Source organism: Chlamydomonas reinhardtii, chromosome 1 (genome assembly GCF_000002595.2).
Source record: "Chlamydomonas reinhardtii strain CC-503 cw92 mt+ chromosome 1, whole genome shotgun sequence".
NCBI lineage: Eukaryota > Viridiplantae > Chlorophyta > Chlorophyceae > Chlamydomonadales > Chlamydomonadaceae > Chlamydomonas > Chlamydomonas reinhardtii.
The window spans coordinates 1,369,484-1,396,310 of NC_057004.1; the positions used below are offsets into that span (position 1 = coordinate 1,369,484).

The window sequence follows — 26,827 nt, forward strand, 5'->3', positions numbered from 1 at the left end:
GGCGCCGCGCTGTCCTCCTCCACGTGGCCTTGCCCGCCCCCTCTGCTCCGAACATGTGCGCCGCCACTGCCGCTGGGCCCAGGGCCGCCCGTGCCGCCACCACCACCGGGCCCAACGCCGTGGCCGCTGCTGTTGCCGCCGGTAGGCGCGGTGCCACCGCCGCCGCCACCGCCGTCTCCAGGCCCTGCACCCTCGCATAGTCGGGGAAAAAATACAAGCCCTGTACTTCTGCTGTGTGCCAACGGTGTGCCAACTTTCAGACTTCAACTGCAGCCCCATAAGCCCCATCGCGCAGCCCCCATCCGCCGCCACGAGCTGTACGCAAAGTGACCCTACGCGTTATGTTGCTGACAATCCGGGCTATTCCGTTCAGGGATTCACGTTCCAATTGTTTGGTGCATGTGATGGTGTGAAGTACCGTAGATTGGTACAGTGTGGGCCCGGATACTGGATACACCAGGCCGTGCTACACACACCACGCACACGTACGGTCACACGCGCACAGACCCCATACTACGTTGCAATTAAATGTTGGGGTCTGGGAACACGCTGCACGCTACGGGACTACGCCAACCTGCCCCTTACCCTGTCCCGTCACACCCATACTACACACACAAGACTCCGAGTTAGCAGGTTCCACATCTTCCGATTGATGGCCTACTCCACCGCTATCCCTGCTGCATCCTTGTAAACAATGCAGTTGAGTATGCGCAAGTCACAGCAGCTACTGCGGGCCCCGGTTCACGCCGAGACCAAAAGATGAAAAGGCCGCTGGCATTGTAAATGTGATAGAAGCCTGCTGTACAGAATCACCCCCGCTCTCCACTCCAGTTATACTCCATGCCGTGACAGCGGGTGACAGACCGCGATGAATCTAAACAGAGCGCTCACGATCTCATTAATACGGTATGCACGCCATGTTCATTCATTGTCCAGTATAGTTCATGCGCCATCAGTACAGCGCCAGCACTGGGCAGCTGTCGCCCATCTCGCCCGGCACATCTCCACGTGTGGATATGGAATTTCCACGACCGAGTTCGCCGTTATAGTTGATCCTGCGTTCGCATGTCGGTTGGGGCAACGGAGGATCAGTGGCAACATTGCAAGAATTTATATGCAGCGGTTCCTTTACAGCCCTATGATAGTATTTGGCAAAGCCTATTAATCGCATCGCGGCCCATGGCTATGGAGCGGATCAGGGACCTAGACCCAACCCATTCGACACGAGCGCATTTCAGTACCCGCACAAGCCCGCAAGCGTCTTACCCCCAACTGCAGCATATGCGTCGTTGAACAACGCACACGCGACGACGCAATGGTGCAGAAGTGGGATGAGGGGGGCAAGGGATTCGTGAGCGGCGGTGATGCGTGTTCATGTATTACGGCGATAAGAAACTTGGTGGATGGTGCGTTGCGCGGACGTAAGACTGCAGCAGGCTACTCGTGCCTGCCAGGACCCTATGGCGCGATTGAACTGTAAACAAAAACAAACCAAACGTGCATACAGTACGCACGGAGAGGCACGGCTCATTCCGTCTGCTATTGCGCATACCGTAACCCAAGGTTCTGAAGCCCACCATTTCAGGAGCCGTGCCGAGGCAGCTGCCGCCTCTGCGCCGCCCGGCGCCACCATCAGCGCGCACGTGAAGCTGCCGCCCGTCGCCGCCGCCACCTGCACCGGCTGCAGCGCCGCTGTGCCGCCACCTGCACCGGCTGCCGCGTGCCCAGGTCCACGGCCGGCAGCCCCGACCCAATGTCGCCCGGCTGCAGGCCCCGGGCGCGGCTGTCGCCGAGGCCAAGCTGTGCAGCCCAGACAGCACGAGGGACAGCGGCATGATGGAAAGGGCACTTCAGCAAACGTGTTTGTTGCAAGGGCGCGTTTGCGTTGGGCTGCACTGCTGCCAGCCAGTCAGCAGCAAAATAGCAATCAATTGATTACGTTGACGGCAGCGAGCGTATGCCGTACCCGGTAGGTGTAACCGGACAACCAAGTGCTCGTTCCTTACCTGGCCGTGCGCGTTCCGTCTGTGCGACGGGTAAAATAGGGGATACGGACGGCAGGGGAGGAGAGGGCAGTTTACGTGAATACTGTACCGCGCGCACCGTAGGGCGGGGGATGTGACAGCCTGCCACGGGCTTGCCACCTAACTACTCTTGCACTAAAGCACCCGAGTGCGCTCGCCTCTCCTTCTGTCGCTTTAACCCCGCCTCCGATAATTCGCTCACCCCCAGCACTTGAGCAGGCTCCCCTTCCTGACCAGCTGCCCTGCCTGCTCCCCGCCGGCCTGCGGCGCCCACTCCTCGGCCACGACGCAGGTGTGCTGCCAGCCCAGCGCCAGCTGCACCGGCACCAGCACCGCAGCCGGGTCGCCCGAGGGCGGGGCGCCCAGGTCCACAGGCTGCAGGGCCGCCATGTCGCCAGGACTGGCACCCACGTTACCGGGCTGACCGCGGCCCAGCTGACCTGCAGGAGGCCAGGATTGCATGGTAGAGATGAGTGGTAGGGACATTCGTTAGGCATCCGGGTTATCTATCCGGGTGGGGCGTGCATCTTGTGGTGCAGCTGGGCACGGCCTCAAACAATGCGCTGAAGGCGGTGGGTGGCCATATGTCCTTTGGCAGCCCCCAGCCGGTCCACTTGCGTGCACATGACCACACGCAATCACGCACGCACCTTCATCATTCCGGCCCCAGCACTTGACGATTGCGCCCAGCACCGCTGGCACCACAGTGCCGCCGCCAACGCCGGCCGCAACGCTAGCGCCTGCGCCGCCACCGCTGTCAAGAGGCGGGGATTCTGGAGACGACGGCGGGTGGAGGATGGCGCAATTGTGGTCGTCGCCTGCCTCCAGCGCGACTGGCACGTACCCGGCGGGCTCCCCTAGCTCCAATGGCGGCAGTGCCGCCGGCACCTCACCGCCCTCGTCACCAAACACCTCCCCGTTCTCAGTGCCGATCTGGCCAACCCCATTGGACCTGCGTGCGCGGGCATGAACGCGGGCTTGCTTGCGGGCACGACCGGGGCGCCCTTTTTCAATTGGGTCCCATAATGAGACCCAGGGATTGCTGCAAAATCACTTGGGTTCCATGATGAGACCCAGGGATTGCTGCAAAAGAGTTCTTTTATCAAGCATTTATGCCCTAGCGAGTGTGTGCTCGCTCGTCGGCCCACGCACCCCCAGCATTTGATGACGCGCGTGGGTCCCAGCCCGTCGTCTTCCTCCAGCAGCGCGCAGGTGTGCCTGTGCGGTGCGCCGAGGCGCGGCGCAGCAGTGGGAGCAAGCAAAGGTAGTTTGCATGGAGGCACGGTGCCAACCAGAGCCGGGGATGCGTGGTGGGCACGCAGGGGTGGGTGTGGAGGTTGCGGCCGCATAGGACATCTTCATGACACCGCGGTAGGTCGTATCCCTCCCTGCTGGGTACAGGGCTCACCGCAAGCTCTTGCTCTTGCACGTCATTCATCACTCACATGTAACCAGGCGCCATCTGCAGTGGCGTCACGCCGTCCCCGAACTGCAGTGGCGGCAGCGCCTCCGCCATGCCGCCGGGCCGGTAGCCGCGCGCCGAGGTGTCGCCCAGGCCCAGCTGCCCATACCCATTCCACCTACGCATGTGCGCGTGCGGGCGTGCGGGCGTGAGGGTGGACTGTAGGGAACATAATCCCGTTCAGGAAACCTGCTTCTGGATTTTGTATCGTCGGATGCGCGTCCCTTGACAACTCACCCCCAGCTGGTGACGATGGTGGATAATGGTGATCGGCGGCGGGGGAGTAAAGCGTCGGTCAGGCAAACACGAAAGGTAAATGAAGCAAGGTGTTGGATGTCAGCCAACTATGCAAAACGGTGCATGACATGACGACCCCTGTGCGCCACAGGCGAGGTGTACAAGGCGGTACACGCTGCTGCAGCCCTTGCGGCAGTGGCGCACCGGGGCCCCTCACTAACCACTTCATGACACGCGTGGGTGCCCCCGCCACACCGGTGACCATTGGCTCAAGCAGCGCGCACGTGTGCCTGTATAAGCGAGCACACGGGAAGAAACAGGCAAGACTGTGCATGCCATGCGGTGTGACGCTCGCGGTAATACTTGGTGTGCCTGTGTGTGTCTGCGTTCATCGGCAGCACAGCCCAAACAAAGGGTGCGTGTCTGCGTCATCAGCTAGCCCTAGCACCCGCGGCAGGCAAAGGATGAATACCATCATTGAATTGCATGCACAGTACCTGCGCCTCACCGGGACACTGCGACGGTTCCATTTCATGGCAACACCCGCTTTCGCTATCAACTGATTCCAGCCCCACGCACATGCAGCCCAGCACATGCTGCTCCACAGACGCAAGGCCCTCTCACAAGGGACCTATACGTTGAGCTTGGGCATACATGCACGCACACACACATACGCTCGCAGACACACACACACACACACACACACACACACACACACACACACACACACACACACACACACACACACACACACACACACACACGCACACACACACACACACGCGCACCGCCCCGCCCCCCTTTCCCCAAAGCAGCACGCACGCACCAGCAGCCGGCCTGCACCGCCACGGGCCTCAGCCCCCGCCCCAGCTGCACCGGCAGCAGCGCCGCCATTTCGCCGGGCCCGCCGCCCAGCGCCAGCATATGGCCCATGCCCAGCTGACCTGCAGAGCGCAGCGCAGACCCCCGCCGAGGCAACACCACGCACGACACCTGTGAGGCGGTGCACTCCTTGTGGCATCCTAGGAGGCCTTTAACTTCTCTTACGACACCGGCATTTGTTCTGAACGTGCTTGTGGTTGATAGAGACGAGCGCGGTAGGAAGGCGCAGTGCTAGGATTGCGTGGGAATAAAGGTGACCCAGGACTACCAGGCAGCAGGTGGGCAGCAGGCGCGTGCCCGTACCGTTGTCATTGTAGCCCCAACACCGGATTTCAGAAGGTGCAGCTTGGGCCGCAGCAGGCGATGCAGCAGGCGCCGGCCTGTCGGCGCTCATCAGCACGCAAGTGTGGCGGGAGCCGGCCGTGATGGCTGTAACGGTGAAGTCACCGCCGCCGGGCGCACCCGGGGTGGTACCGGCGAGGGGCAGGGGCGTCAGGGCCGCGATGGTCTCGCCGCCGTTGCGGCCCCAGCTGGCCACACCGGCAATGCCCAGCTGGCCGTAGGCATTACTCCTGTGCGGATGAGGGGGGGGGGTACATTCATGATAAGCTATAGGGGGGGGTCGCCATTCACGAGGAGAACGGAGTGGTTGGATCACTAGTTTGGAAGGGGGGGTTTATACGCCCAAGCCCAACGAAATACACGAGGTCCCCAGGGGGGGCCCACGCAAGGGTGTGGAAGATCGGTAAGGTGTCCTTGCTTGGGTGTGGTGCCCAGTGATCCTTCATGTGGTCAGCCAGCTCAGCTGGTAGCCACCTTTCCCATACCCATGGCCCAGCAAAGACTCACCCCCAGCTTGAGAGTCGGTGTTCACGTACGCACGACAGCCACCGCAACCGCAGCGGTTCAATATGCACGAGGGAGAATGAAATGAACGCATTTGTCAGCAGTAGTCAACAGGGCGCGCATGTTATCCCATGCACACGAGTCTCAAGACATCTCATGTGTCCTGCTGGTGCATTCCGTGTGGGCGATCGGTTCGTGCTTGCGTTGCGGGCCGCGCACGTGCCCACCATTTCACGACGGATGCCTCCAGGAGCACGCATGCGTGGCTGGACCCGGTGACGACGGTGATGAGTGCCAGGCCTTTGGAGCATGGGTCACAAGGGGTGTTTTAGGGAGCGAATTCACGGGTGCTGATCAAACAAGCTAAGGATTATGGCCTTGTCACTCGGCACGCATAACTCTACTGCTGGCTGCTGCACCACAAGCACATCAACGTACTCACTAAGCCCCATCCCACCCACCACCAGCTTAACCGCATCGGCATTGCATGGCACTGTGACGCCGCTGAGCAGCGCCAACATGACCACCCAAGCTTACCCGCGAATGGTGGCAGAGGCGGCGAGGGCGGGGGGCTGGGCGGTGGTGGCGGCGGCACCTGCAGATCCAAGGGCGGCAGGTACGGCCCCATCTCCCCGGGGCTGTCGCCTCGATTGTATGTGTCGCCTTGGCCCAACTGCCCCTTATCGTTGCTCCTGCATCCACAGCACAATCGTCCCCAGCAAAATCGCATATGCGCACAGGGTAAGCAAGCCCGAGGCAAGTGGGGAAGGCGACAGCAGTTTTATACAGCAAGTGCCCCGTTCGTTCCGGTTCTGTTGACTGGTAGACTTTGACTGGTGGATGACCCGCGTATTCCTGTTGGTCCCCGCGCGCGCACCATTGATCTGCCCCCGCCGGCTGTGACCGAATACGTAGTGCCAAAGTGATTCCCTTTAAGCACATGCAGACGCACTCATTTGCAATAGCCGCCTCCAGCCCTCCACCCAGGCACCCACCCGAAGCACTTCAGGCTCCTTAGGCGCGGCTGGGTACCAACAGCGGCGGCGTCTCCCCCGCCGCCTGGGGCTGCCGCCGTCGGTTCCAGAAGTACACACGTGAACGAGGCCGAGCAGGAGGTCGCGACCTGAACCGGCACCAGGCCCGGACCAAAGTCCACTGCCGGTAGTGCGTTGCCCTGCGTGCGGAGGTGGGTTTGAGCGCGCAGTGATGATGCATGTCGGGCGACACACACGCTACGGCACGCTGCCTGACAGAGGGCGGCAGCAGATACATGGATGTGTGATGGGACAGGGCAGCAGATACATGGATGGACGAGTCAGGAGTCAAACCATCGCAACCACCAGGATGGCGTCTCCGCCACGCCAAGCTGGTTACGGCGCGCACCACCAACACCACAAAACCCAAGTAGCCAGCAGTCCAGCAGCAGTTCTCCTTATCCAGCCGCACCCACCATCTCGCCAAACTGGTCCCCGCGATTGTTGGTGTCGCCCAGACCAAGCTGGCCGTTGTCGGCGCTCCTACATGGCGCATGCAGTGGGTGCGGTGGCTTGATTGGTGAATGACGAAAAGCGCGGTAGGCCCATAGCCCTAGACAGGGGCTAAACAGTGAGGATCTGAGGACGGATCCTTGCTTGGGCGGACCCCAGCAGGCACATACGACGGCGTAAGTGCCCGCACCCCCCCCCCCCACACACACGCACACGTGTTTATCCCACACAAGCGACTACGCACGCACCCGAAGCACTTGACCAGGCGCCGCTGCGCCGGCGGCACCGCCGAGGTGTTGGCGGGCGCGCACAGCACGCAGGTGTGCTCGGCGCCCGCCACCACCTGCAGCGGCACCAGGCCCGACCCCAGCTGCACCGCCTGCAGCGTGAAGCCCATCTCGCCGGGCTGGTCGCCGCGCACTGAGGTGCTGCCCAGGCCCAGCTCGCCGGCGGCGTTGTCGCTGTGTGTGGGAAGAGAAGCGGGAAGGTATGGGGTTGTGTGTGTGGGGGGGGTTGTAAATACCAGCCCAAACTAAACCAAAACCAACGAAAACGAGGGGAGTGCAGGCAGAGGCGTTCGTTGCAAGCGATAATACTTATGGGATGTGGGCCGAGGCGTCGGGGGGTGAGGGGCCCGGCAGGCAGGCGGGGAGGATGGGGATGGAGGAGGGCAAGGAATGGGAAGCAGTAGGTACAGGATGGTGAATGGCAGGAGGCATGCAAAGCCGGTCCGCGAGGCTGTGCGTGGGAAGAACAGATTTTAGACGTAGCGCACGTCCTTGCATCGGCATTGGCATCGTAACCCCAAATGTGCATACCGTACGGAAGCGCACAAAGTAAACAAGTAAGACGCGCGCACGCACCCAAAGCACTTGACCGCGCGGACGGCGGCGCTTGCGGGTGACACGCCTCCCAGCAGGGCGCAGGTGTGGTAGCGGCCGGCGGTGAGGGACAGCGGCGCCAGGCCCGGGCCCAGGTCCAACCAGACGAGGTTGGGGCCCATTTCGTTGGGTTCTGTGTGCGTGTTGCCGGACAGGGGCGTGCAGGGGCAGGTGGCGGTAGGTTTGGGGGTCGGCGGCATGGGGCAAGCGGGGCTGCCTGTACCAGAAGCATACAAGTACATGCTTGGTGGTGACGCACGCCAGCAGACCGCGCCTCCATGCTTACCGTTGCCACGGTCGTTCTTGTCTCCACGCCCAAGTTGGCCTGGGGATGATGCAGGGCGCCCACACACTTGGCGGAGTCAGCAGCAGCACATTGAGCGCAGCAAGTGGCACAGAAAGGGGCACATAGCGAGGCACATTACCTAATCAGGCAGCAGGCAGCCTCACGAGGCAGCCCCGATCGACACACGTACCATAGGCGTTGTAGCCCCAGCACACCGCCCGATTGCTCGCGTAAGTGATGTTGCCACTGCCACCGCCACTGTTACTGCCGCCGTTGGCCGCGGGGCGCATCAGAGCGCACACGTGCCCTGCGCCGCTGGCCAGAGCTACAGGCTCCATGGCGGATCCATCCGGCGCGGCCAGTCCCAGGTCAATGGGCTTGAGGTTTGCGCCCATCTTATTCGGGGTGTTGCCCTCGTTGCATGTGCAGTCGTGGCCCAGCTGGCCGCTGGCGCCGTACCTGTTGAGAGGTGGTTGACTAGTTGGTGGGTAGTTGGTTGGTTGGGAGGACTCACTGCTGCAAAATACGCGCACAGCTTCGGCCCGGCCTAATGACCTTCATGTCCAAGAGCATTGAAAGCATGCGTCGCACGTTTCGACCACAGACATGCTTACCCCCAGCTGCAGGTAGAGATGCAGGCCAGCAACGTGCAGTGCAGCAGGAAGGCGTGGCATACAGGTGTCAGTCACGGGTGTCAGTTGAGTTGGATGAGAAACAACGGCACGGCAACTGCAGGGGCGTTAGAATAGTATCTGGAGCGGACTCACCACTTGACCTGATAAATGCCGCCTGAAGTGGGTTGCAGTATCGCACACGTGTGCCTGCAGGTCGTGAAGGAGCAGAGATCAACGCGGCGGGGCAGATCACCGTGCGCCTCTAGACAGCTCGTATGGAAGCGGTCGTCTCCACACCTATTATAGCAACTTGACGCATGCACGCACGCACGCACGCACGCACGCACATGCCCATCGCCCCACCAGTGTCCGGCCACGATGCTGATGGGATTGAGCCCTGGCCCAAGGTCCACGGCCGGCAGCGAGTCACCCTGCAGGCAGGCAGACATGCATACATGTGGCGTCCGTAGATTGTGTGCTAATACACATACACACATACATACACATACACACACACCTCGCTCTGCTGGCGCTCACCATGTCGGAGGGTGAAGTGCCGCGATCCCGAGTATCCCCGTACCCCAGGTTGCCGGAGTTGTTGATGCTGCGAGCACACAGAAGAGCAACCTTGCATGAGAGTAAGAAATGACGAAGCGCCACGCTGTTCGTTAGCTCAGGTGTTGAGGCAGCCAGACGCCAGCCAAACACATGCCGTCTGCACTCGCATTCACATCCGCATGTAAGCATTTAGGCATTTCATTAAACACATGCGTGCGGGTACGGTGCGGGCACGCACACCGCACGCGGACAACTCACCCCCAGCTGGATGGGCCGCAGCAAACAAGCGCATGGTGGTGATGCAGCAGCGTGCGGGCAGGTCGAAATATTGGAAGGGAGTCAGCTTTACACGTCATGTTTGGGAACGGCGGTTGGGGTTGGGGAACAGGTGCGGAGGGCAGCTTCGAAAGTAAGAGCCATCCTGCTGCTGCGGTCGGCACGCATGCCTCAGTACGGTGGTACCCACGCGCCCCGCTCGAGCACGCACCACTTGACGACTGCGCCGCCACCCTCCACACTTTGCAGCAGTGCGCACATATGGCTGCGCGTGAGTGGACATCAAATGTGAGGCTGTTCAGTAACAAGTGAGACGCGATCTGCTGTGCCTGGCTACGCACGCCCAGATCACATGCCTTCTGCGCCTTGCCGCCGCCCCATACATGCAAGTGCCCCAATGCCCATCCTTCACCTGTTGCCTGCCGCTAGCTGCACTGCGCGCATGCCCCACCCGAGGTCCACCAGGGGCAGCGCCGCGCCCATCTCGCCGGGGCCGTCCCCCAGTGACACACTTGAAGGCAGGCCAAGGCCCAGCTGGCCAGACCCGTTGTCCCTGTGTGAGCAAGGCCAGAGGCAGGGCTCAGCCACGCACACAATGCAGGTGGGCACGTACCCGCAGCAGGTTCAGACAGCGCGTGAAGGCAGGCACACGCATGCGGATAGAGGTGGATGGGGGCCGGAAAGGGAGATGCACAATCGACATGGCAGCAAAAGGTAGCACGCCAGTTGCCTTGATTAACGCGCGTTCAAACCGGGTTCATACTTTCTCGACTTACCCCCAGCTACAGGTGCAAAGCAGAAGCGGCGGTCCATGGATGGGGATAGGGTGGGCGGGCTCGGATTGAGATAGGGAGAAGGTGCACGGACAAAAGGCGTAGGAGCGTGGGGAAACGGACTTCACGGCGGGAACAAGGACTGCCCGAGCATGGAGTTATCGTTCTTGACATGACCCAGTCTAGTACCAAAATTAAGGTAGTACCAGCCAGCTGCAGGCAGGAATGTAAATCCACCCTACGCATGCATCACGCTCCCACCATTTGACGAACCCTCCCTCCAGCCCCACACATGCGTGGTGCAGCCCCGTCACCACCTGCAGGATGCCCAGGCCTGCGAGTGGGCGCAAGCAGCAGCACAAACAGGTGACCCAAGCCTGGAGGACTGGAGGCCAGGTCACGGCGGCGGCAGGACAAGAGCCAGCTTGTGGCAAGCAATTACGCGGCAGGCGCACCCGATGGCAGGGGCGGAGCCGGAGGCCGTGGCGAGGGCGGGCTCGGCACGGAGGGCGGCAGGGGTGGTCGCCTGGGCGGACTCGGGGCTGCGGTGTGCAAAGAACCAAACATAGGTGCTTGACCAGGGAAAGGTGGGGTGAAAAATGTTTGTGCACAGCACTCTCGGACCGGAGTCGCTTCACCAGGCCGTTTTGGCTTCCTCGCCCCTCCGTTCCCTCCGCGTCGGGGCCCGGGCACTTCTCCTTCCCCAACCGAGGGCCCAGTGCTCCACTCGCTCGAGGCGACAAGTGGCGGTTGGTAGCAATACACACAGGTAGCAGTATACATGCGCGCCCCAATCCCCCCCCCCCACCCCAGCTCGCCTTCTAACTAGTCATGCCGGGATCCCCCTTACCCCCCCCTCCCTGTACCGCTTTTCCAAACATCCTTGCAACCCCCCCCCCCCCCCAAGCTCACCCGAGGGCAGGGGCGGCCCGCTGGGCAGGCGCGGCGGGCTGGGCGGTGTGGAGCCAGGCCCCAACAGCTGAATGGGCGGCAGCGCGTCGCCCATCTGCTCCGGCCGGGTGCCCACGGCGCCCAGGCTGCCCTGGCCCAGGCCGAAGTCGGCGTAGCTGTGGGTGCGGCATGAGGGGTAGGTTAGGGGGACGGGGGGCAGTGCTTGTACCGCCAAGGGCTGAACTGCCAAAGCCATTGGCGACTCATCACAGCCTGCACTCGCGGACATCCGAGCCTGGCGCGCGCCGCACTCACCCCCAACTGGACGTATGTGAAACGCCGTGCAGCAGATCGATCGGATTGGAGCCGCCGCCGAGGATGGCGCACAATGAAAGAGGGATGCAGCATACACAGTCGCAGGTAAGTGTCAGGGTTCTCAATCGAACTTGCATGGCAGGTGGCACTGCATTGCCCTTCCGTCAGGGACTGACAATCTATCTTAGTTCCTGAAGTTCCTGGCGCCGCAGTGTGCCTGCCTTTATCTGCGAATGCGCGTGCACCATCGCCCAGCCTGCCACCCACGTAACACACGCACACACCCCAACTCACCATTTAAAAATGCCACCCGGGTTGAGCATCACACACGTGGCGCTGCCAGTGACGGACGCCCGCACCTCGGACACACTCAGGCCGGCGCCCAGTGACACCACAGGCAGCGCATCGCCCTGCATTCCCATGCGTGGTGCGGGGTCGGCCCAGAGTGCGTGTGTCGTGGGTAAGAGCAAGCGCGGTCCGAGCTTTAGAAATCTATTCCACGGTGGCATGTGAAGAGGGGGCGTAGGGCTACACCTGGGCACTGCTTGCCCAAGCTTGCTGCCCCCGGTCTCTGGCGGTTACGTACCATCTCCCCTGGTTGGTCTCCGCGGTTGTTCAGGTCCCCGTACCCCAGCTGGTATCCGCCGTTACGCCTGCGGTGCGCCACATCCGCGACCAGATACCGTTCAGGTCGGATTTCAACGAACGCAAGGGGGTGAGTGACACACGTGCGCACTCACAGACTCACACCAACCCTAGTCCACCTCTCTCGCGTCCCAGCGCTTGCGCAAAGCCAAGTGCTCCCTTCCTCCCTTCCGGCGACCCTGCCCCCTGCATTCCCACCGCCCGCCCGCCCGCCCACGCACCACCCAGCCACCCACCCCTAGCACTTGAGCACTCGCAGCCAGGGCGCCGCGTCCGGCTGCAGCACTGCGCAGCTGTGGCGCCAGCCCAGGCCCAGGTCCACGGGCGTGTAGCCGCGACCCAGATCCACTGCCGGCAGGGCGTCGCCCATCTCCCCGGGGTTGTCTCCGCGATTGTTGGTGTCCCCGAGACCCAGCTGCCCCTCGCTGTTGGAACTGCAGAGGGAGAGTGAAGAGGTGTGGAGTCCAGGGTTTGGGGTTGAGGTGCAGGAGGGCAGGAGTCACAGCAGGTAGGTTGGAGGGACACGATGCGGAGGGTGGAGGCGGTACGACGGGGTTGGTGTGCATGCATGCCATGCATGCGCGGAGCCTCCGACAGCCAACACTCACCCCCAGCTGTTAGGCGTTGTTGGCGTTGTTGTAACAGCGGCCAGCAGGTGCGAAAGGCGAGGAACAGCAGTCGGGGTACGTACGGATGAATGGGTAAGCAAGCAGGTGAGGAAACGCAGGAAGGTAAGGTACTGTGTATGGCTGCAATCCACAAGCCGTGTATCCATCCTTTCATTACCGGCCAACGCACACCACCTCCTCCACCTGCATCAGCACTTACCACTTCACCAGGCGCTGCGGAGTGCCGCCACCACCAGCGGCGCCAGTACTGGCCGCGACCAGGATCGCGCACGTGTGCTGCCCGCCCGCCGCCACCAGCACGGGCGTCAGGCCCGTGCCAAAGTCCACAGGCCGGATGGGCGAGGTGGCGGAGTCGCCGCGGTCGCGTGTGTCACCCCGCCCCATCTGCCCCAGCGAGCTGTCACCCCAGCACATGACCTGTTGGACGCGGGTCGCGCTGGGGTCGTCCTCGCGCGCCGCCATCACGAGCGCGCAGTTGTGCCAGCTGCTGGACGTGATGGCGGTGGCGATGGTGCCGGGGGGCAGCGCCACGGCCCGGAGGGAGGAGCCCATGTCCCCCGGCTTGTCGCCGCGGTTAGCTCGGTCGTTCACGCCCAGACGGCCGTCCAAGCCGAGCCTGGCGGAGCGGCGCGCGTGCGAGGATAGGTGCCACTGTTTGCGGGGCGCTACTCGGCAGGGATCGCAGAACGAGGTGTGTGCGGGGCAAGCATGTGGGCCCAGCAGTCCCGGTCGTGCAGAGGTCAGTGCACGCAGGTGGTCAGGGTCACCGCGGCGTGGTAAGGGAAACTGTAGCAGCGGCACAGCGAACCCAAAGCACAGAAGCAGCGGCAGTGCCGGCAGCACGCGACCACGGCCATCTTCGTGATTTCTCTTACCCCCAGCTTTGTGTCGCAGTGAGTTGACAGCGTGTCCGCGTGTCCGGCACAGCAGGCGGTAGGGGCGTGGGAGAAGGGTGGGTCATAGTGAGCGTGCGCGCAGATCACCGCCGACCTAAGAGGCAAGAACTCAGGCATGCACGCAGGGAAGCGACCGCAATCCATTCCACCAGCGAAGGCGCAGGAGCAGCGGTCAGCGGATCTTACCAACGAATGAAACCCGCCTCGAAAAGCGCGCAGGTGTGCCTACGGCGGAAAGGGCAAAGCACATGGCAACCTGATATGTATGTCTGGTCAACGCCTTCCTAAACCAGCAGTTGGACCATGTCGCAACCGCTGTGGCTTCTTGCCTACCCCAGTCCCACCACGCATGCACACGCCACCGCTGACTACCTGCCGGGCACGGCACGGCACGGCACGGTACTCACCAGCCCCCCGCCGACAGCGCCGCGGGCACCAGCCCCGTCAGGTCCACTGCCGGCAGCGCCTCGCCCACCGAGCTCCGCGAGTCGCCGCGGCTGGCGGTGGAGCCCAGCCCCAGCTGGCCCAGCTGCCCATCCCTGAAGGCAGGCCAGGCGAAAACGTGTACGGCGGCAGGGCATGGCGTGTGTGTGAGGCTCGTTGACCAAGCAACACGCTTGCAGGCAGGCAGGCAGGCAGGCAGGCAGGCAGGCAGGCATCCCAGCACCCAGCCTGCAGCAGTCTACCCCACGAGTGTACCCAAACAACAGCATGTGCAACTCACCCCCAGCTGTTGGTCACCCATTGTTCGTGATGGTCACAAGGACGGCAGCAAGGCAAGCCAAATCGTGGCAGGGCGTGAGGGAGGAGGCGAACGTCAGGGTGCGATTGAGGTCGGGCATGCTCGACTGAACTTGCCCACGGCATGTCCTCTGGCGTCTGGCCCGGCTAGGCCCATTGTTCCCTGCACGCACCCACCCACCCACCATTTGACCACCACGTCGCCTGTGGGCCTCTCCAGTACGGCGCAGGAGTGGGAGGAGCCAGACACCACCGACCGCACCACGCCAGCCCCCAGCTGCGCGGCAGGCAGGGCGTCGCCCATCTCGCGGGGCTGGTCGCCGCGCCTGCGGGATCGTCATGCGGACGGGCGTCAGGTGTTCGGGTGTTCCATAGGGGGCGAATAAAGCACAACAGTTTACAGTGTATGTTGATACAAAAGCTGGTACCGGTCCAGGCAAAGGAAGAGGCACCGCTACCTGCTGCCAAAGCTACCCAACAGACAGAGAGACAGCCGGTCAGGATACCCCAGGGCTTACACTTGATCGTCTCCCACACACAGCTGGCCCACGGCATTGTCACTGCGTGGGCAGAGAACAGGGCCATGAAAACCTGATAGTCGCAGAAGCTACTTGGAACGGGATAATCATACAAACAGTAAAGACCCACTTCGTCCTTCCTCAGGCAGTATGCGGGCCCGCCCCGCCCGCACCCACCCAAAGCACTTGACCACGCCACCGTCCATGAGGAGGCACACATGGCTGATGCCCACAGCCACACGATTGCGCTGGAAGGCTGCGTGTGTGTTACAGCGGGGCAGTACGGTAAGCAAGACGGCGCACGCACACGCAGCAGCAGTATGCGCGGGGTTGGCGACAAGCTAAAGCACTACTGGGCACAAGTAAGCGGCAGAAGGGCAAGCCTAAGCTGCAGGAAACATGCAGGTATTGGCGAAGCAACACAGCCGTGCCAGAGGAGCAAGCCGCCCTTCTTACTCGCAGGCGCCGGGGGCCGGGGTGCCGCGGGTGGCCGGGGCGGCGGCGAGGGCGAGATGCGCATGGGGCACTCGGCGGTTGCAGTGGTGGGGGAGGTGAAGCGGCACAGGATGATTGGAAGCTCCACGTTGTATCCCGCCTCATCCAGGTACACCGGGAAGCCTGGGTGTGTGTATGGGCAAGTTAAGTGGTAGCTGAAGAAGCTCAGGGCTAGCAGGAGCAGTAGGATTGGCAGCAGCCTATCGTGTGCGTGATGGCAGAGCTGTGTGTGTCCACTCGCCCGTGCGCAGCAGCAGCCTCAGGCTGCCCAGCGTGGCGCTGTCTCCCGGCGACACCGCCCGCACCAGCTGCGTGTCGCCATGCTGCAGCCCCGGCACTCGCCGGACGTCGGCGTCCACAGCCACCTGGTGCAGCAGCAGCTGTAGGGGGGTGGCACATGCGGGGGGCAGGGGGGTGCCATGCATGGCTAATGCTGGCGAGGAGGTGTTGAAATATTGATGAAGCAAATGGGGGGTAGACATTCATGCGAACCGGGGGGGAGCGCGGGCGGTAGAAAGTAGGGTGCGTTAAAGCGGGAAGGTGGGAATGCGGCAGCAGAGGTCGAGCGGTAGGAAAGGTAGAGGGTGCGCCTTTCTGTGATGTGTGGCGGCACTTGTTTGTTTACATCCACACCACAGCACCTCCGTACGCACCTTGCCCGAGTATGCCGCATCCAGGCCGATCTCGATGCCGTCGCTGCCTGACTCATCGTCATCGGCCAGCCGATAGCTGAGGTACACATTGCTGGTCTGGGACATCGCCGGCAGCCAGTTGGGCAGCAGCCGCACCAGCGACTGGCGGGACTTGCTCTGGAGTGGGATCTGCGTACAGCACACACATACACACACATGCGCACAGGCGCACGCACACGGGCTGTGAGCGAACATGCATGAGCTGCGTCGCCACCCAAGCACCCCGGGCCGTCCGTCCATGCACCCAAGGCTCGTGCTTCGATCGTTGCACAAGTGAACATGGGGCGAGCGGGAGGTATAGACGGCGTAAATGCATCCCGTGGGACCCGCCCGGATGGCCCACTGGACATGCATTCCCCTACTCCGATCAAGCCCGACCACCACCCACGCACCGTCAGTTGCAGGGGCCTCCCCACCGGTAGCAAGTCCGCGTCCAGTTCAGCCAGCGGGTCGGCCCACCCAAGGTAGTCTGTGCGTGTGCGAGGAGCATGTGTTAGAAATAGTGGGGATCAGGTCATGAGGTTAGTACACACCGTGGGCCGGTGCACCTTGCACCAACGTCAAGAAAAGTCGTAATCTGGACGAAGTTACTGCTGACAATGACAAGTAAATTGGCGATTAAGTGCCGCGGGAAGCCTTGTGGGTCATTTCAAGCAGCTCCAGATACTCCCGAACACAACAGGCAGACTCACACATCTGGGGTGCGTTGGGGCAGATGGACACATCAGACCCGCACCGCTCGCAGCCCATTGGCGAGGTGGGGTCGCCCTCCGTGGAGCGAGGCCGGCTGCTGAGCTCGTAGTCCGCTGTACCGGCGTGCTGTAACCCGAACAGGTGCAGCGTCTCCTGCACGCATGGGTGCGTGTATGCGTAGCACGCGGCATGCAGGGCAAAGCATTTTCACCTTGCAAGCGAAACGCCCCACTGTATCTCCGCCTGTTTCTTGTGGTAGCCCGCACACCTTGCGCCACCTAACCCTTCATTCACCCATGGCTACCGCTCTGCCACCACGCAAGCCAGACAGCCAGCGACTCACGTGCACGCCCACCCACGGCAGCGAGGTGCCTTTGACGTCGTTGCCCGCCGGCAGTAGCGCCTGGCGGTCAGACGGCAACGACACGCCGCGCCAGGGGCAGTTGGCCACCGCGCCAGCCGGCAGCACCACAATGCGCACATCCGCCCTGTGCGTGTGTGTATGTGGGGCACCAAGCAATCCAGCAGGCAGGAGCCGTGTGATACATGTGCGGCAGTGAGATCCATGTTGTGGCCATCATTTTACGAGGTGCGCGTCGCCATGGATTGCGGCATGTGGCAAATGACACGCAAGCCCCCAATCACCCAAACAAGCAACCCACCTGTCGTACGCCTGCGGGATGAGCTGCCGCATGAGGTCCCTCAGGTTCTCACTGGCCGCCACGTGGCGCACGTCTGCACGCGCCGCAGCCAGTCCAGCACGCACGGCACCGCCACCGGCAGCACCTCGCTCTCATTGACGGTGATGCGCAGGGCGCCGCGCGAGCAGCCCGACAGCTCATGGTCCAAACGCCGCAGCCACTCCGTGCCGTCCTGGGGAATGGGGGGGGGGGGGGGGGCACGCACGCACTTACACAGTTGTACGAGCTATTCCGCGAACGTGTGATCATCTGGCAGCTGTAACATCTATTCGAGTTGTACATGCCAAGCTGCCCTGCAGCAGACCCCCAACCGTCAAGTACACACACGCGTGCGCACTTACATCGACGGTCAGCGAGGTGACCTTCTGCGGCTGCCCCAGCACCGCCAGCTCCAGCGGCCCCATGCCCGCCGGCCACCCGGCGCTGCAGTCCATCTCCACCAGCGCCACCAGCGCCCGCTGCCGCCCGCCCAGCGCCGAGCCCGCCTCCTCGCCACTGCCGTACTGCGTCGACAGCCGCTTCAGACCCAGCACCGATACGCAGCTCGCCTGCGGCTGCCCGGTCAGGGCAGACGTGGGCGCCTGTATCAGCAGCCCGCACACCAGGCTGACGCGGTCGCCCAGCCGCACGCCCACGCGCCGCATCTGCGCAGTCAGCCCGCCGCCCTGCGCCTCGCTGGCATCTGCGGGCGGCTCCAGGCGCAGCAGCCGGATGCCGGCCGCCAGTAGCTGGGCAGCGGCGCCGGCATTACTCCCGCTGCCAGTGCTATTGTCCAGCTGCATGATAGCACACATAGGTGAGAGGGATGAGTGGTTACACGTGTAAGCGGATCGAGGGCACAGCGAAAGGTGGCGTGCCGCAGTGTGTCGCACGGAGGAGCTGTACATGCTAGCCGGGCATGCCTGAAGACACACACTGCAACTGCGCATGTGCGACCCGTGCCGCAAGGCTCACCCGGAGCAGGTAGGTGGAGCCCTCGTTGCTGGATATGTACTCGACGATGCCGTCAATCGGCAGGAAGGACAGCGGCGGTGGCGGCGGCCGGGGCGGTGGGGAGGGCGGTGCAGGTGGGTCGGGGAACGAGGGCGGCGCGGGCGTCAGAGGCGGCGAAGGCAGCTCATCCACAGAGCCGGGCAGCTGGCCACCGGCGGGGGCGGGAGACGGCGGCTGTGACGGCAGCTTGCTCGATCGCAGGAGGCGAAGGGCGAGCCAGCGGTGGTGGGGATGGTGTCTGTGGTGGGCTTGTGCCGGGGGCGCCCGAGGCCAGGATGCCTTCCGCCGGTGGAAAGAGCTGGCCCGTTGCAGCTGCCGGCGGCGGGTAGCCACCGGGAATTAGTGGCGGCGGTGTTGCATAGCCCCCCGGGTAAGCCAGAGGGGGGTAATGCATGCCATAGTACCCACCGCCGCCGCCACTGTAGCCGCCATAGCCCCCGTCGCCATGGTTGCCGTATCCCACAGGATAGGGCGGCGCCGGTGTAGCTGCCGGTGCATAGGCGCCGTAGGGCGGCGACGGTGCTGCCTCCGGCTGCACATTGGGGCCATCGCCGTGCCCTGCGTGCTGGGTTGGCTGCGGCTGGGTACGGACCCATCCCAGGAGCACCGTAACCTGCAGGTACAGCCCCATACGCTAGCGGCTCTAATGTCTGGTCCCCATGCAGGGCCAGCGCCTGAGCTAGGTGCCGCCACTGCTGCACGCGCTGCCACTGCTCCTGCTGTGGCCCTTTCAGCTGCTGCTGTGGGTCAGGCCCGTGCGGCTGCAGAGACTGCGCCCATGCACGGCCCGGCTCCGGCACCGTGGAAACGGCTGTGTTAGACGACGACGATGCGCCCCCCGCACGACCTGTCACGGTGCGAGCGGGTGTGGGTTCAGAGTGCTGCGGGGTCGCTGGAAACCTGCACCAACTGTGCGCCTGATCAGCGCGCAGCGCGTGGCGGGCGCGCAGAGACGTGCAGTGGACAGTCCCTGTTCAGCATCAGGACCTTCGCGATGACTCACCGGCCTCTTGCTCACGATAACCGCGGACTGATAGCGCCGGCAGCGTGAGCAAGACTACCCAAATGTATCTGCTCCGTCGGGCTCCTACCGATTGACGGCAACAATTCCCATCCAACCAGCTGCCCGAAGAACTAACGGCTCCTCTACTGCCATGGGTCATCCACCACGACTTGCTTGCTAGCAGCGGCTCAACGCTCGGGCTGTTTGCGCGCGGTCATGCGCAGGCGCTAGACTGAGAATTCAATACAGGGCTAGCGCCCTGAAATTTACATAACATAATGCAATGCTTCTTTGAATTTCACAGTAACATGCTTTGGGAATGTGTTCAAAACCCCCGACCTGGTCGCCTGGCTCTATCTAAGCACTAATGGCTCTACTATGCATTGTATACATCCTAGCATTTGTGTTGGATAGCCAGTCGACTCTTCTTGTGGAACTTCGCGGTGCAACCGCGGTCGGCGGCACGATGGACGCCACTCTTCCCTGACAGCCCCCCAGTGCAGCCCCCGTCCCCAGGGCCCGCCCCATACCTTGTATAGCCCCGCGAGCCCACACCAGCCACCGTAAAGAAGGCCACGTACACATACGGTGCTTAGGCTTAATGGCTGTCTGTCTGGGAACACCCAGCATGTGAACAGCGCCTGCAACCGCAGCAGCAGCAGCAGCAGCACGTGGACTGGCAGGACTAGCCCCAAATGCCATGAAGTCCTGGACGCGATCATTGATACCAGGACGAAATGTATGCCCAAATTGTATAGGCGGGAGCTTGGTAACTGGGAATGCAACATTCTGTCGTACTGGGTGACTTAGCGGGCGCGACGGTGCAAGACATTGAGACACAATGGGAATCCTCGCCATTTTACGAGGCTGCAGTAAAGTCTTGACTCGGCGCAGACGTAAGAAAGTTGGAGAAAGGCGGAGCAGGTCGGAGAGGGTCGGAGAAGCAGCGGGGGTCAGCGGGTAACGGCCTCGCACGCACCAACCGAGGCCCGGCGCTTCTGGGTTTCACTCAACATTTTGCTAGCCACATTGTATTGTTAGTGTGACAATTTCATATGGGCTCCGTGGAGAGCGGTGCGACTTTCATCGCCGACCGATGGTGTTTGCAATCCGCGCAGATAAGGCAGTTCGGCGCGCCAAGGCCTGCACTCTTTGGCGGTACTTCGTTCCAGCCAACTCACAAAGTACGTATTGGTTAATCGACAATGCAGTAGCGAACTAGGTCCAAAGCTAGGAACTACCGCTCTTGTTCGCTGTCGGGACATTGCGTATCAAGCATGTCGCGATGCCTTCGCGATGTATTAATTGCACTGTTGTTGTTGCTGGTATGTGCCCAAACAGGCCTAAAAATGCAGGCCAAGATGCAGACTCGCGTGAGTTGCAGCTTTGGGCGTTGTTCAGTGGGAAACTAGCACATCAGCGTGCTGACGTATGATTAGCTTGATCGCAAGTGCGTACGGTGCGTGTTCACCTCCTTGCTTGCATTCCGTTGCGTTCCACACCCAAGCCGTAAGCGCCTTCACCCCCCGCCTGCTTCCTTGTTTCCCGCAGGCCGTCTCCGGCCGCGCTGCCGCCCGGTCGCGTGTGTCCACCACCAAGGTGGTGTGCCGCGCCCTCAACTCCATGGAGGTAGGCAGGGACTTTTGTTTGCTGTGCGACAGAACGGGCGGGAGTTGCATGTGGTTGTCAGGTCGCTGCGGCGTCCCCCCCCTCCACCCTTCATTCAAAACCTTCTACACGCCTTGACAACCACCTGCAGTCGCCCTACGCGGAGGAGCTGAAGAAGACCGCGGCCTACATCTCGCAAAAGGGCAAGGGCATTCTGGTGCGTGGCGGGGCAAAGGGGTGGTGGGAACGGAGTGCATTCGTCCAGGGGGGGGAGATGGGGAGACGGGCGGGCGGCAGCAGTGATGCCTCTTGCATGCTCACCCTATGTCAACGACGTTGTGTGCCGGTCGTTGTGCCACAGTCATGTGCCGGTCGTATCGCGACCCACCCGACCACACCACCTCATACACTAGCAAGCGTGAATGTGTTACAGAGCACAAGAAACATGCAAATATGACCGTGTGGGTATATGTATGACTCACGGACAGGCCTCTGACGAGTCCAACGCCACCACCGGCAAGCGCCTGGAGTCTGTGGGTGTGGAGAACACCGAGGACAACCGCCGCGCCTGGCGCGAGCTGCTGTACACCGCGCCCGGTGAGAGAGGAGGGAGGAGGAGGGAAGGACGGGGTGGGGGAAAGGAGGGTGGAGGTGGGTGGGGACGGGGAACGGGGAGGAGGGTGGAGCATGGAGGAGGGGGCAGGAGACGGGAAGGGGCGGGGTCGAGGGGGTGGTAGGTAGGCGGGCGAAGCAGAAGGGCGGAGGGTCCCGATGAACGGAGAGGGTGAGCGCGGGCCAGGTGGAAGAGCTTAGTGTGCGTTGGCACGGAGCTGAGGAGCTGAGGTCATCATGTCGATGCCCTTCAGAGTTTAGTTTAACGTACAGCTTCACCTGACGGCTTCCCGTTCTTGACGAGTGTACGACGCCGCTGCCATCTGTCCTGCGCCCTTGTACAGGCCTGGGGCAGTACATCAGCGGCGCCATCATGTTTGAGGAGACGCTGTATCAGAAGGCGCGCGACGGTGAGGAGGGGGAGGCGGGGCCGACGGAGGAGGGAAGGAAGGACGCGATGGAGATTCAGGAAGACGGGACCGGGATAAGGAGGGAATGGAGCAAGGGCAGGCGCAGGTCCAGGAAGGAGGGTATGAAGGAGGGGGCGGTGGCGCGATAAGGTGTTGTGGGCGCCTGGACATTGTCGCTCCCCTCGCCTCGCCATTCCAGACAAAACAAGACCACGGATCCCAACTTCTCTTGGGCCTCCCCCACCCTGCAGGCCGCCAGTTTGTGGACATTCTGCTGGCCCAGGGCATCTACCCCGGCATCAAGGTGGACACCGGCCTGCAGGTGAGGGGACTGGGGGGACGAGGGGGTGCACAGGAGGAGGAGGTGTGCCGTATGGCGCCGTGTGGTCGCGTGGTCCGGGGTGTCGGGACGTGTTTGCCGGCTTCCAAGCGAAATGCGGGGTTGCATGGCAGCACCACCGGCCACCAGGACCACGGCCCCTTTCCCCGTCATCGCCACGTGCCCCACACTGGTCGCCTTAAAAAAAACCTCACACTCCACGGCCACCCCCCGCCCCCAAGTATTATCGCTTGCAACTAACGCCTCTGCGTGTACTCCGCTAGTTTAGCTTTAGTTTGGGCTGGTATTCACATCTCCCCCCAAACACACACACCCAGATCCTGCCCGGCGACAAGGGCGAGACCACCACCCAGGGCCTGGACGGCCTGGCGGACCGCTGCAAGGCCTACCGGTGAGCGGGGGAGAGGGGGGAGGGGGGTTGTAAATACCAGCCCAAACTAAACCAAAACCAACGAAACGAGGGGAGTGCAGGCAGAGGCGTTAGTTGCAAGCGATAATACTTATGGGAGGTGGGCCGAGGCGTCGTGGAGCAGCAGGGCGAGCGGCGCCGGCGATAAACGTGGGGAGGGGGAGGGAGAGGGAGAGGGAGAGGGGGAGGGGCGGAGGGAGGCGGGGTGAGCGCACCGGATGCATGGGAGGGCGCCAGGGGACAGAGCTACGCATATCAGTTGGGGTTATGGGTATAAAGCACACGAGGACAAGCGGGCAGCAGCACAGCAGGAAAGTTCAGTACACGATTCGTGCCTGCACGGGGGGTTCCCTTCGCGTCCACCCGGCCCGCGCCCCTGCCTCCTCAACACACACACGCACACACAGCTGCTTTGTTTTCCTTGTGCTCTTTAACACACACACCTGCCTGCACAGTGTCGACCCCTTACCCGTGTGCTGACCTTCACACACCTGCTTGTCCGTTTTCATCCTGACAGGAAGCAGGGCGCTCGCTTCGCCAAGTGGCGCGCTGTGGTCAAGATCGGCGAGGTGGGGTGGAGGGGGTGGGAGGTCAATGGTGGGCGGAGGGCAGGAGCACAGGGAAAGCGGTGCTGCGAAGATCCATGTCAAGAGCTACCGTATAGAGGAGGGGCCACTGGGCACTGGGATGGGTAGCGCTTGGTGTGGCTCTCAGTGCGTTTGGGGACTTGCAACCAACGGCACTCGGCCTCACCCTGGGCCTCCTGCCTTCACCTCTCATCTACTGACTACTCACCACCCCGCTCCCTCTGCCACGCCTACCCGCACACACGCACAGGCCGGCTGCCCCTCCACCACCGCTGTGCTGGAGAACGCGCACGGCCTGGCCCGCTACGCACAGATCTGCCAGGTGGGAGGGCAGAGGGGGGTTGTTTCCACCATCGCCTGAGAACCCATTTGGGACTTAGTGGGGGTTACGGGAGCCAACCGCCAAGGGCTAGGGGGAATTAGGGGTGCAAGGGTCGGCATGGAATGGAGGGGCCGGGGTGTCGACAAGCTTGTGAGGTCGTTGCAAGGTGTGGAGAGCGGCAACTGGTTGCAGGAGTAGCTGGCTGGGGGCCGACGGGGTTGGGCTGGCAGAGAGGAGACGGATGAATTTGACTTGCAAAGGCGGATGGGTACCCGCTGTCTTCACATCCTGTGGCCGCGCCCTGCCACGCCCTGCCACGCCCCACAGGAGAACGGCCTGGTGCCCATTGTGGAGCCCGAGGTGAGCGGTGGGGAGCGGGACTGGGCAACTGGGGTTACGCCGTCATCCGTCGGGAGGGGGCGGCCGGGGATGCGTCGGGGCGTTTCAGGCCCAGAACTCGCATTTGGGCCCAGGAGCTAATGGAATGCGGGGTCGGGGCAAGCCATGGGCTCCGCACATGTGCACGTACACGACACGCGGTCATGAAGCTCGCGCCACGCAAGCTCTGACCCGGACCACTCACACGCACACGCTCGCACATCTCTTTCCGTTTCATTGTTCAACACAAACACACACACACACTCCCCCACCCCCGTCTACCACTTCCTCAATTAATCATGGATGTAACGCCCCACCCACGCTGCAGGTGACCCTGGGCCCGGGCGACTACTCCATTGAGGAGACCGCCTTCTGGTCCGAGCGCGTGTACAGCCACGTGAGTGGCGCCGGCCTGTGTGTTTGTGTGCTTGCGTGGGGGATAGATGCGTGGGATAGAGGCGATTCAGGGCGCCCAGCAACATCGCCGCCATATGTACCTTGCACTTGTGAGCAAGCTCCCACGCACGCACAAACCCACACGTGCAAACAAGAGGCACCCAAGAGCACACGCACGCCCCTCCTGCCACAGACGATGCGGCTGCTGAACGAGTACGGTGTGGTGCTGGAGGGCATCCTGCTCAAGCCCAACATGTGCCTGCCCGGTGAGAAGGGTGGGGGGGGAGCCGCTGGGGGCAGCAGTGGCGGGGAGGGGGGGGGGGCAGCAGCAGCGGCAGGGAGGGAGGCACGGCGTGGAGGAATGGGTATGGTTGTGGAACTAGAGCCAGGAGCGGCACATGTGCCACATCTGGACTGCGGCGTGGGGCGCGTGCATAAAGGGTGTCGGCAGGCAACAGGGTCCGTCTAAGCCCGCTAATCCCTTGCCCACACTGCCCCCTCGTCCCTCGCCCCCCTCCCTGCCTCCGCAGGCCTGGACGCGCCCGTGGCCTCGCCCCAGCTGGTGGCGGAGGTGACCACGCGCACCATGATGCGCTCCATCCCGCCCGCAGTGCCCGGCATCCACTTCCTGTCCGGCGGCATGAGCGAGGAGGAGTCCACGCTCAACCTGCAGGTGTGTGTGGGGGGGGGGGCGGGGTGAGGGGAGGTAGGAGGGTACCGGAGACCATATTGGAAGTCAGGACTATCAGTGGGGACTGATCGGCCGGGGGCGTCCTCTGTTGCAGAGCCTGCTAATTGACTGACCACCACCATCGCCACCGCCCCCCGTGTCCCATGCGGCACCCGCAGGCCCTGAACGAGGCATGCCCCAACGCCCCCTGGGCCCTGACCTTCTCCTACGGCCGCGCCCTGCAGTCGTCCACCCTCAAGGTGCGCTTCGCCACCGCTTCAGCCGCCCCCCTATACGCCGACTGCCCCGCACGTCCCTGATTGGTGGCGGGAGGGCGCGCTGACTTGGTTGAGGGTGCATCGCCGCAGCCATGATGCCGACGTGACAACCTTGGCCCTCTGACAATGAGCCTGCCTGCCCCTCTACTCCCTGAATCCGGTCGCAGACCTGGGCCGGCAAGGAGTCCAACTGGGCCGCTGCTCAGGTGGGGCAAGGCGTGGTTTGGGGAGGCGGCAGGGATCAAGGAAACGGCCGGCGTGCGTGCTGCGAACAGGGCTCTTGACGCCTTGCATTTCCCCCATCACACCACCAAACACAGAAAACGCGAGCCCAACCTAACTTACCATTTCTCAAACCCCAACTCCCCCCTGGTTCCCCCTCCAGGACATCCTGCTCAAGCTGGCCAAGGCCAACTCGGAGGCCTCCACCGGCTCCTTCAAGGGGCCGCACCCCGTGCCCGGCGGCGGCCGCATCCTGCAGGCCCTGCGCACCGGCGGCGCCGGCAAGTAAGCGCCTCGGCAGCGCCGTGGCCCGTGCAACTGTGTGGAGAGGCGGTTGGCGACTTGACACGTGGCATGGCCTGGACACGCCTGTGATGGGCAGTGCCCACCCAGAATTTTGGGAGAGAGCGTTGAGTTAGGCCAAGAGGCGCAGGGTTTGCAGGCTGCCAGTTGTCAAGCTGGTATTCGGGGCCGCGCCCAGTTTTGGAAGCGCAGGGATTTTGCGAGCGGTCATGTGAGCAGTTTTGGATGCGGTGCTTTGTGCTGGTGTTGTGGGTGTCCGGAGTGGTGAGCGGGTGCGGCATTTTGGCTTGCCAGCCGCGGGCGGCGTGCATATGCCCAGTGATCCTGGTCATGTGGTGAAGAGGAAATGCCCGATGTAAAAATGAATTTGTGAAAACAAGAACATGCAATGCAGACCGGAGTCTGCCCAACCAGGGGCGCCTCTGCGCCCAACTTATCTGACCCCTCCCGCGGTCCCGCCGAAGCTCGGTGATGTCAATGGTGATGCGCCTGCCTGGGTCCCCACAGATACCGCGGCCCTTCGTCTGCGAAGATTTAGCCATGCGTCCCGGCAACATGGTGGCGGTGGCATGCCTGTAAACGCGTAGCCTACTGCCCCAGCCAGTTCTAGCGCGTAAGTTGGGAGGAGGGTAATAACGGGCATTGGGGCAAGCTGTGTCTGGCCGTGCATGCACAGCACCCACCAGCACGAGGCAGCAGCCTGACAGGCTGCATATTGAGCCACTGCGGTGCGTCGTGGGCCTTTATTGGCTGT

General features: G+C 62.8%; 2 protein-coding genes across 4 annotated transcripts; one reads left to right on the forward strand and one right to left on the reverse strand.

Annotated features, from left to right (window-relative positions):
- Positions 1-98: 98 nt before the first annotated feature.
- Positions 99-19,924, reverse strand: CHLRE_01g006900v5 (uncharacterized protein). Of its 2 annotated transcripts, XM_043058218.1 has the most exons (56): positions 19,539-19,924; positions 18,753-19,382; positions 18,497-18,679; positions 17,884-18,318; positions 17,556-17,714; positions 17,504-17,514; positions 17,185-17,329; positions 16,841-16,994; positions 16,541-16,617; positions 16,110-16,277; positions 15,698-15,836; positions 15,418-15,579; positions 15,139-15,217; positions 14,962-15,003; positions 14,629-14,769; positions 14,427-14,432; positions 14,110-14,241; positions 13,889-13,927; positions 13,006-13,422; positions 12,786-12,791; positions 12,423-12,611; positions 12,119-12,185; positions 11,827-11,942; positions 11,533-11,538; positions 11,239-11,393; positions 10,782-10,868; positions 10,588-10,660; positions 10,330-10,335; positions 9,966-10,106; positions 9,765-9,818; positions 9,536-9,541; positions 9,257-9,323; positions 9,083-9,150; positions 8,873-8,926; positions 8,720-8,725; positions 8,296-8,564; positions 8,106-8,144; positions 7,802-7,952; positions 7,187-7,399; positions 6,902-6,968; positions 6,447-6,625; positions 5,989-6,143; positions 5,679-5,751; positions 5,455-5,460; positions 4,909-5,177; positions 4,550-4,667; positions 3,945-4,013; positions 3,724-3,729; positions 3,470-3,604; positions 3,177-3,242; positions 2,675-2,976; positions 2,227-2,464; positions 2,007-2,025; positions 1,578-1,800; positions 1,267-1,272; positions 99-1,055 (listed from the first exon to the last, which is right to left on the reverse strand). In XM_043058218.1, exons 2-54 carry the CDS (start codon positions 19,164-19,166, stop codon positions 1,633-1,635), a joined length of 6,546 nt encoding a protein of 2,181 aa, XP_042928132.1. In that variant the 5' UTR covers positions 19,167-19,382; positions 19,539-19,924; the 3' UTR covers positions 99-1,055; positions 1,267-1,272; positions 1,578-1,632. The 2 variants fall into 2 exon arrangements, with proteins under 2 accessions (XP_042928132.1, XP_042928133.1); XM_043058219.1 differs by lacking the exon at positions 9,536-9,541 and having other exon boundaries at positions 10,005-10,106.
- A 680-nt stretch (positions 19,925-20,604) lies between these two features.
- On the forward strand, positions 20,605-26,664 carry CHLRE_01g006950v5 (uncharacterized protein). Of its 2 annotated transcripts, none has more exons than XM_043058220.1 (17): positions 20,605-20,722; positions 20,880-20,911; positions 21,090-21,167; positions 21,298-21,363; positions 21,635-21,743; positions 22,103-22,168; positions 22,420-22,490; positions 22,826-22,899; positions 23,435-23,486; positions 23,755-23,826; positions 24,154-24,186; positions 24,533-24,601; positions 24,794-24,866; positions 25,131-25,273; positions 25,450-25,530; positions 25,716-25,754; positions 25,934-26,664. In XM_043058220.1, exons 2-17 carry the CDS (start codon positions 20,888-20,890, stop codon positions 26,057-26,059), a joined length of 1,176 nt encoding a protein of 391 aa, XP_042928134.1. In that variant the 5' UTR covers positions 20,605-20,722; positions 20,880-20,887; the 3' UTR covers positions 26,060-26,664. The 2 variants fall into 2 exon arrangements, with proteins under 2 accessions (XP_042928134.1, XP_001700318.1); XM_001700266.2 differs by having other exon boundaries at positions 25,934-26,516.
- Positions 26,665-26,827: the final 163 nt, after the last annotated feature.

Bases quoted from the DNA above. Each gene is read 5' to 3' on its own strand.
- CHLRE_01g006900v5 (XM_043058218.1), bottom strand. From the start codon at position 19,166: ATGGGGCTGTACCTGCAGGTTACGGTGCTCCTGGGATGGGTCCGTACC. The intron at 18,319-18,496 runs GTGAGCCTTGCG...GCTATCATGCAG, and splicing joins GCTCCACCTACCTGCTCCGG to CTGGACAATAGCACTGGCAG. The intron at 4,014-4,549 runs GTGCGTGCGTGC...TCGCTTATACAG, and splicing joins GCGGTGCAGGCCGGCTGCTG to GCACACGTGCGCGCTGCTTG.
- CHLRE_01g006950v5 (XM_043058220.1), top strand. From the start codon at position 20,888: ATGCAGGCCAAGATGCAGACTCGC. The intron at 20,912-21,089 runs GTGAGTTGCAGC...TGTTTCCCGCAG, and splicing joins AGGCCAAGATGCAGACTCGC to GCCGTCTCCGGCCGCGCTGC. The intron at 25,755-25,933 runs GTGGGGCAAGGC...TTCCCCCTCCAG, and splicing joins CCAACTGGGCCGCTGCTCAG to GACATCCTGCTCAAGCTGGC.